The sequence below is a fragment of the Sciurus vulgaris genome, assembly GCF_902686455.1.
Source record: "Sciurus vulgaris genome assembly, chromosome: 11".
Lineage (NCBI taxonomy): Eukaryota > Metazoa > Chordata > Mammalia > Rodentia > Sciuridae > Sciurus > Sciurus vulgaris.
This window is the reverse complement of record NC_136472.1, coordinates 16,312,975-16,322,121: the sequence shown is the minus strand read 5'-3', so window position 1 is coordinate 16,322,121 and position 9,147 is coordinate 16,312,975. Positions and strand designations below refer to the sequence as shown.

Genomic DNA, 9,147 nt, shown 5'->3' with positions numbered 1-9,147 from the left:
CCTTGGCTCCCTTACCTGTAATATCCCTGTTCTACTTTCAGTTCATTTTTAAACTTTCATATATAAAAATATAATATTTGTCTTTCTTTATCTGGCTTATTTAGCTTAACATAATGGTCTCTAGTTCCATCCATTTTTCTGCAAATGACAGGATTTCATTGGTATTTATAGCTGAATAACATTCCATTGTGTTTAAATACCATCTTTTCTTTATTCACCTCTCTGTTGATAGGTGCTTAAGCTGATTCCACAGCTTGACTATAGTGAATAGGGACACGGTAAACATGGACATGCTTCTGTCTTTCTTGTATGCCGACTTAATTTCCTTTGGACACACACCTGGAGCAGAAGGCTAGCTAGATTGCATGGATCCGTTGTTTTTTGAGGCACCTCCATCCTGTTTTCCAAAGGGAATGTACTAGTTCACAGTCCCACCAACAGTGTACAATGTTTCCCTTTTCTCCACCCTCACCAGCATTTGTCAGTTTTTTTTTTTATTTTGATAATAGCCATTCTAAACAAGTGAATATCCAGATTTTCCAGTACAATTTATGGAGAGACTGTCGGCTTTTTTCCAATGTATATTTTGGGCAATTTTGTTAAGCATCAGTTGGCTAAAGATGCATACGTCTATTTCTAGACTTTTCTATTCTGTTCAATTGGTCTGTGAGTCTGTTTTTTTATGCCAACATCATGCTGTTTTTATTCCTCTGGTTCTATAGCATGTTTTGAAATAAGATATTGAGATACCTCCAGCATTGCTCTTTTTGCTCTGAATTGCTTTGGCTATTTAGGGTTTTTTTTGTGTTTTTGCATGAATTTCGGGATTGTTTTCTCCTAGTTTTGTGAAGAATGTCCATGATATTTTGATGGGGATTGCACTGAATCTGTAGATTACTTTGGGTAGTTTGGTTGTTTTAACATTATTGACTATCTCAATCCATGAAGATGGAAGGTCTTTCTATCTTCTGTTTTCTTTGATTTCTTTATTTACTTTTTGTAATGTTCATTGTAAACCTTCTTAGTTAGGTTTATTCCTAAGTATTTGATTTTATTTTTTGTGGCTTTTGTGAATGGGTTTATTTTTCAGATTTCTTTCTCATGAATTCATTGTTAGCATATAGAAAAATTTCTGCTTTTTGTATGTTGGTTTTGTATCCTGCTACTTTAATAAATTTGTTTATTATTCTAATAGTCTTTTAGTGGAGTCTTTAGGATTTTATATGCATAGAAATCATGTATAGAACCAGATTATCTGCAAACAGTGAAAATTTGACTTCTTTTCCTATTTTTATGACTCATTTCTTTCTCTTGCCTAATTGCTCTGATAAAATTTCTAGTACTATGTTGAATAAGAGCCATGAGCATGGGCACACTTATCTTAATTCTTATCTTGGAGGAAATACTTTTAGCTTTCCTCCATTCAGTATAATGTTGGCTATGGATTTGTCTTACACAGCCTTTATTATTTGATCTTTCTGTACCAAGTTTTCTTCTTCTGTACTTTTATCAGGAAGGAATGTCAAATTTAATCAATGGCTTTTTCTGTATCTATAGAGATGATCATGTGATTTTTATCCTTGGTTCAATTTATGTGATATATTGATTTATTTGCATATGTTGAATCTTCCTTGTATCCTTGGAATGAAGCCAGCTTGTTTGTGGTCCATAGTATTCTTGTTAGGGGTTTATTTAGGTTTTTATATCATATTTATTTTTTGGTGCCAGCGATAGAACCCAGGATGCTTAACCACTGAGCTACATCCCAGCCCTTTAAAATTTTTTTTAAAAATTTTTTTAGTTGTTGATGGACCTTTATTTTATTCATTCGTTTATATGCAGTGCTGAGAATTGAACCCAGTGCCTCACACATGCTAGGCAAGCACTCTACCACTAAGCCACAACCCCAACCCCCCAATTTTTTAACTTTGAGATAGGGTCTTATAAAGTTACTTAGAGCCTCATTAAGTTGCTGAGACTGGCTTTGAACTTGTGAGCTCCTGCCTCAGTGTGCCAAGCTGCTGGGGTTGCAGGTGTGCACCACTGTGCTTGGCTAGGCATATATTTTTCAAAATATTCCCTAATGATCCTTTGACTTTCAGTGGTAACTGTGGTAATGCCTCCTTTTCCAACAGTAATTTTATTTATTTATTTGGATCTTCCCTCCCTTTCTTTAAGTTAGTTTACCTAAAGTTTTCTTAATTTTGTTTATCTTTTTATTTCAAAGAACCAACCCTTTGTTTCCTTGATCCTTTGTATTGTTCTGTCTCTATTTCACTTATTTATGTGCTTATCTTTATTATTTCTTTTCTTCTATTGATTCTGTTTGGGGTTCTAAGTGTCTCCTATGCCTAGACGTGCATGTCTTTGCCAAGGTTTGGAAAATTTTCTGTTACCATTTCATTGAATAAAATTTTCTATGTCCTTAGCCTGTAGTTCTTCCTCCTTGAGTGTGCTGATTAGCTGAATGTTCAGTGTTTCAAAGGTGTCCTAGAAAAATTGTAAGTTTTTTTCATTTTTTCTTTCTTTCTTTCTTTCTTCCTTCCTTCCTTCCTTCCTTCCTTCCTTCCTTCCTTCCTTCCTTCCTTCCTTCCTTTCTTTCTTTCTTTCTTTCTTTCTTTCTTTCTTTCTTTCTTTCTTTCTTTCTTTCCTTCTTTCTCTCTCTCTCTCTCTCTCTCTCTCTCTCTTTCTTTCTTGGTATAATATTACAAAAGATTTATCTTCAAGTTCTGACAGTTATTCTTTTGCTTGATTTAGTCTGTTGTTGAGACTTTCAACTGAGTTTTTATATGACTTTTGAGCTTTTCCTTTCCAATGTTTCTGTTTGGTTCTTTTTCAAAATCTCTCTCTGCTGAACTTCTCATTCATATCCTGCATTATCTTCCCTGTTCATTCTATTTATCTTTATTTTCTTGAGTTTCACTGAGCTTTTAAAAACTCATTCTTTTGTATTCTTTTCTAGCATTTTATCCACTTTAATAGCTTTAGAATCTGTTATCAGAGATTTGTGAACCTTAGGAGGTGTCACATTGCCTTGTTCGTCCATATTTATTGTATTTATATGTTACGATTTGCACATTTGTTGAAATGAATATCTCTTCCAATTTTATGTGATGGTCTTCTTGGTAAGTGTCTTTCTCTTGATGATGTGGCTTGGGGTAATTGGCTTGTTTAAGTTTATTTCCAATTTGTCTTCATAGTACGATTCCCCTGTGTATTCTTTGGCTGTGATTAGTGGGTTTTGACATAATGCGTTCCATTTTGGTATTTGGGGGACACAATTTCTCTGTCTGTCTTGCCAGATTAGGACCCCTCTGGCAATCCAGGCAGGTGTGGTGTAGGCAGTGGAGTATGTGAATTACTCCCACGATGGAAGTGGAAGCCCCTCTTGGGGGTGGGCACTGCTTATCTCAACTCTGACACTTGAAAGCAGTTTTGTTGCTGGTTACTCCAATCATGGAGAAAGGCCTGCAGCTCTTATCTTCTGTGTAGACACTGGTGCAGTTCCTGATGTTCACACGGAGTCCCTTATCTAAGGGACTGGAATTAACACTCCCCTTCTGTGGCACTCACACACGTCTTGTCCACATGTGATGTGACAGAGCGTGGGAATCAGGGGTGCTGAAGTCCCTCATAGGTGCAATGGCCACCATATCTGTGTGATACCTCTGAGCTGTTACTGTGAACTTGTCTGTCTCAGGACTCTCCCCGCACCCTTCTACCACCAGCTGAGCCCACCCAGGGATGGGTCATTATCTGGGACTTTTTATTTAGGTTTTAAGCTTTATTCTTCAAATTGAAATATCTGTTAAAGTTTGAGAAGGACTAGGTCATGGTTGGAGTGGGTACAGTTCTGCCGGGGTCCAGCCCTAGCAGGGGTCATAGTGGTCTCAGGTGATGGAGTAGGCGTCAAGCGCGGTGGAGAACAAAGCAACACACACTCAAGGAATGGATGCTAAGTTCTAAATTTTATTTTTCTCAGCCAGCTTTTTATACATTAAAAGGTTGACAGTTACACATATTTTTCCAAAACAGAAAAAGATCACAAGGAAAAATAACAAAATTATCTTGTATAATCATTACTAGACCAGGCAATGAAGTATTCTAATTATTTTTAGTAATTGCTTACTCGTGTTAACCTATAACTAAACAATAAGACATATTAATATTGCTTAACTAATCATAAAGGTTAAAGGAAGTTCAGCAGGGTTGAGTAAATGTCAGTTGTGTGACTACTGCTGTAGTTAATAAATGCTAGACATTTTAATCTAACAAATATATGATATCATCTTCTACTGTGTGAACTTAACATTGAGGAACCCTTTATTTCTTCTGTTCCTGTTAATCCTTCCTGATGGGGTTGGAATTATTTGCCTACGTGTTTCAGGTCATCTGAGAGTAGTCAACAGGGGATCGGCAGCTAGAATCTGGTTTTGTATTTTCTCATAGCAATCTTGGCTACTCAGAGTTTCATAGCAAATGAATAAATCTGAAATCACTGTTCCATAAGAAGTCTGGTTTTTATGTGCTAACCCTGGTTCTGTTAAGACCCCTGTTTTCAGGGAAAACACATAAAATATTAATAGTAAACCTACACATATTAAGCAAGTAAGGAAGGAAAGCCCACAACCCAAATTCCCAATGCAATGAGACTTTGCAAACACCTTTATTACTCAGTGGAATCCTTGTCAAGCACTGAGGGGAATTGCAGGTGGCGTAACACAGTTCCTCTCAGCTGGGCTGGGAATGCAACTCAGTGTCAGAGCACCCTCCCAACATGTGGGAGGTCCCAGGCTCAGTCCCAAGTACCACAATAAATAAATAAATAAAAAAGAAACAAACAAACAAACAAAAAAAACCCCAAAAACCAACATCAGGAATGACAGTTAAGAAAAATGGAAAGTAAAATAAGAAGATGCTCTCCAAAAAAACCTTTAAGCAAAAACAGAAAAAGAACAATCAAAAAAATGTAGAAAAGAAAGAAGAAATAAGGACTAAACAAGGAAAAATAATAAGAAGAAAAGAAAAAACAATCCTGTCTGCCAAGGTGCTTGGACGAAGGCAAAAACAATGATGACGTGTGTGGATCAAAGCTGCTCTGGTCTTGTGCTCCTGTGGAAAAAGCTATGGCTATGGGCTTTTCACCCCCACCCCCTTTATTCAGTCGTGGTGCCCCCCAGGGATTAGCAAGAGTGATTTGTGACTGAAGGCAGTTTCAGTCTTTCTCAGGGGCTGCTTGAAATGTGGAACTCCTCGAGCAAAGGTTCCTCTGGAGCCTTACAGGCTGCATGCTGGGGGTGGGGGAGGACAGACACCAGCACTGTGGTGTGTTCCCAGATGGTTCTGAGGGTGGGGAAGGCCACGGAGCCATAAAGATCTGGGCTGTGATGGGGGTGGTGTGATCCGTGAGAGCTGCCACCCTAGCTCATTTGCCATCAGACTTGGTGCCCACACGGAACGCCATGTGGCTCTTCACTCCACTGAACTCAGCAGGCAGGGCCTCTGATCAGCTGATAGTAAAACAAAGTGCCTTCCTTTCCCCTCTGCCTCGCACTCAGAACTCTTAGGAGTTCTGCGTCACTCGATACCCTGGGCCGAGACAGTCTCCTGGAAGTTCGTTATCAAGGGAGAGCAGTTGAATGGCTGCAGGGTCACAGAGAGGAAAATTCAGGTGTTTCTGACCCAGAAAGTGATTCAAGCTCAGACTACAGGTCCCTTTTCAAGATGACTCTGGATTAAAACATTCTGGGGTTCTGTGGGGGGGTATGTCAAGTCCTGCTCTGAAGCCAGCTCCCTGTGCAGATCCCAGGTCTTTTACTGGTTTAGACCATGTGCCGGGAAGGTGCTGCCTTCTGTGCTCATGGAGCTGTGGGCACTCTCCCTCTTTCACCTGTACCCCCTTCCTCTGTCCCTGTTGCCATTGGATAGGTGCTGGGCACTCTTTCTCTTGCTATTCTGTTACCCAAAGTCTCGACGTTTCCACCAGGTATCCAGCTTTCTGCTCTTGAATTCCAGTGTTCTCCCATGGCCACCCACCTCGATATACAGCTACACATCTATTGTTCTGGTTTTAGCTTGTGAACAGTGAGGCAAGAGGTGGGTCCCTCTATTCTGCCATCTTGTCCCTCAGGACTAGCACACCAAATCTATCGATTAGTGGTAGCTTAGTACGGACATCCCTGATTTCCCCCATTGCTCCCCTTTTCTTTGAACTGATGCTACTGACTTGAGACTAATGAAAACCAAAGACAGAAGTAAGTCCTCGGTTAATAAATTTAAGAAAATTCTGGAGTCCTTAAGAGCAGGAGTTTATGTCTTTCCTTGAGCACCACTATGCTATTATTGTGATTACTCTGTGCTCCCACTTTCTTTCCAATGAGTTTCCCACCATTTTTTTTAATCACCTCTGCTTGCTCCTAACTTTGACTTGAATAGGACTGTGGCTCATGATCTCATGGAGATCTTATTCCAAAAGCTTTAAAAAGAGATTAGATTCATCCAGCTGTCTTTTCTTTAAGGGAAGTACATGAATTTAAAAGTTGAAAGAATGAAACCAACTTAAATATTAACTGCCTGCTGTGTCCACAAGACAGTTATGTGACACAAAGCAGCTGTCACACACTCAAGCTGGTGTGACATCTTGTCTACAGTTCTCCATAACTCATTTTGGAACTTTCCAGTGTAGACATTGAATTGTTGCCTGAATATATTATTCTATTCTGTTGCTTAATAGGTCCTTCCCTTGAGGCAAGATTATTCATTTTTATTTAGCCACAAAGTTTTTGTTTTTTGGTATGGAAATTTAGAGGTATGGAATTCATGCTTTGGGATATGCCTAACTAGTGGGTCTCCAAGGACTCTTTCTGCTATTCCTATTTCTGAAGCATGAGATTACAAATACAATTTTCTTTGAGGCTCTGAAAAATTTTCTCTGAATTTTTCAAAATGCGAACCAAGTAATGAGAAAATTCAGATTTCTAAATAGTAATAGTCTTTATAAATTTATAGCAAGATCTTTGCTAGAGACGGTGATGTGTGTTTCGACTGTCTTCTATATCCCTCTGTGCTTTTTGAAACAGGATGCTTGCAAGCGAGAACAGTTGAGGAGGTAGGCAATGGGGTGAGGAGGAGAGGCAACACAATGTCCTTCAGCAGCAAGAGCTGGCCCTCAAGGAGACCCTCCCAAAGGTAAATGACTTAGTTCTTCCTGAAGATATCAGCATAGCACTGGGGCAGGAGCCACAGAGCCAGTAAGTTACAAGCTGACAAGGCCATTTGCCAATTCCACTCTGGCCTGAGCAGGAAGGAAGACAGTCTAAGGGGCAAGGCACTCTAATGGTGAAGAGGGAGGCCTGTATCTCAAAGATGTCCTTCCCTGGGGTCAGTTAGAGTCTCAGTTCTGTTTTATATAGTACTCCTGCTAATTAAAGTGATCAATGATTTGCATATTAAAAGGAAAAAGGAAGACCAATTAGCACAATTCACAGGGGTCCCCAGATATCATCTTTCACATGAAGAACATGGTAATGTTGATGGGAACCCAAAAGAGCGAGAAGGAGTAGCAAGCATTGGGATGGTGAAATAAGCTCTAGACTCCTTGAACTTCAGGATTTCTAAGTTATGATGTCCGAGAGTGGCAAGACTGCTGAGTGACAAGGAATGGGCTGGAAGTGGGAGAGGGGAGGAAAAGGAGGTTCTGTGGAGTTGCTGGCTAAACCTTCACAGCTTTCATAGTTTTGCTCATGTGCCTGGTGGACTGGTCTGCCTTCTCTCCATTCATGCATATAGGATGCATATAGTCCTGGTGCCTATTAGGATATGTTGCTATGGAAACAAAATTGACAAGGGTAAGAAGTCCTCTCATTTGTGTCTACCCGCTCTGGGACACCTGGAATCTACTGGTGACCTTTTTGATGGCAGCTTTCACATCCTTGTTCCTCAGGCTGTAGATCAGAGGGTTCAGCATGGGGATGACCACAGTGTAGAAGACGGACACCACCTTGTCTTCCTCCAGCGATTTGCCTGAGCCACTTCGTATATACATGAAGATGAGGGTCCCAAAGAAAAGGGCCACAGCGGTGAGGTGAGAGGCACATGTGGAGAAAGTCTTGGCCCTGCCACCTGAAGACTTCACCCTCAAAACGACCTTGATGATGAGCAGGTAGGAAATGAGGATGGCCAAGGCATTGGCCAAAATCACAAAGTTGCCAAAGAGGACAATGATGATCTCAGTGTTCATTGTGTCACCGCAGGCAAGCTTCAGCAGGGGTGGGAGGTCACAGAAGAAGAAGTTGATCTGGTTGTCCTCACAGAATGGGAGGGAGAAGGTGCACGTGGTTCTCAGGATGGCCCCAGACATCCCACAGACATAGGCTCCCAGCACCAAACTCCAGCAGATTCTGGGACTCATGGCCACTGCGTACAGCAGTGGGTTGCTAATAGCAACATAGCGGTCATAGGCCATCACTGCCAGTAGGAAACACTCTGTACCTGCACAGATGGTGAAGAAGAAGAACTGGGCAGCACAGCGACCATAGGAGATGACAGTTTTGTCTGTGGCCAGTGTGGCCAGGATCTGAGGGGTGATGACTGAGCTGTAGCAGGCATCTATCAGGGAGAGGTGGCTCAAGAAGAAATACATTGGGGTGTGGAGATGGCCATCTACTTGGATGAGAACCACCATCCCCAGATTCCCCAGAAGGGTGACAAGATAGAAACTGAGAAAGAGCAGGAAGAGGGGCGTTTCCAGGTTCGGATGACCAGTAAAGCCTGTGAGAATGAACTCAGCTACTCTGGTGAGGTTATTCTTGGCCATGGGTTCAGGTGGACTGTTGGTCTGAGGATGAGAATGAAGTAAAAAAAAAATTCTTAGAATCAAATTCTTAGAATCTCTTTCTCTATAGTAGAAGCTGAGTTTATAATTCTGAATTTATGTATAGACTTGTTTTTCAGAAACCGTGAACCTGGCTGATTCTTCTTGAGCTTCTCCTGCATTGTGTGGAGCTGAACCTTCAGTTGGTGCTTCTGATTCAAATTAATTCTGCTTTATATTGTTGATTTCTGTGGAGATATGAGACATGTGATTCTCAGGCTTAGAAGAGAGCAAAACGACATCTACTCTAATCCCACCTGGGGCTGGAAACCCCA

The 9,147-nt window shown here is 40.8% G+C and overlaps 1 protein-coding gene across 1 annotated transcript; it reads right to left on the bottom strand.

The window, feature by feature from the left end:
- Window positions 1–7,870: 7,870 nt before the first annotated feature.
- On the bottom strand, window positions 7,871–8,815 carry LOC306639671 (olfactory receptor 9I1; the record flags this gene model as incomplete). The annotated part of the gene is made up of 1 exon (XM_079103452.1): window positions 7,871–8,815. The coding sequence occupies one exon, from the start codon at window positions 8,813–8,815 to the stop codon at window positions 7,871–7,873; it is 945 nt and encodes a 314-aa protein (XP_078959578.1).
- Between the last annotated feature and the right edge of the window lie 332 nt (window positions 8,816–9,147).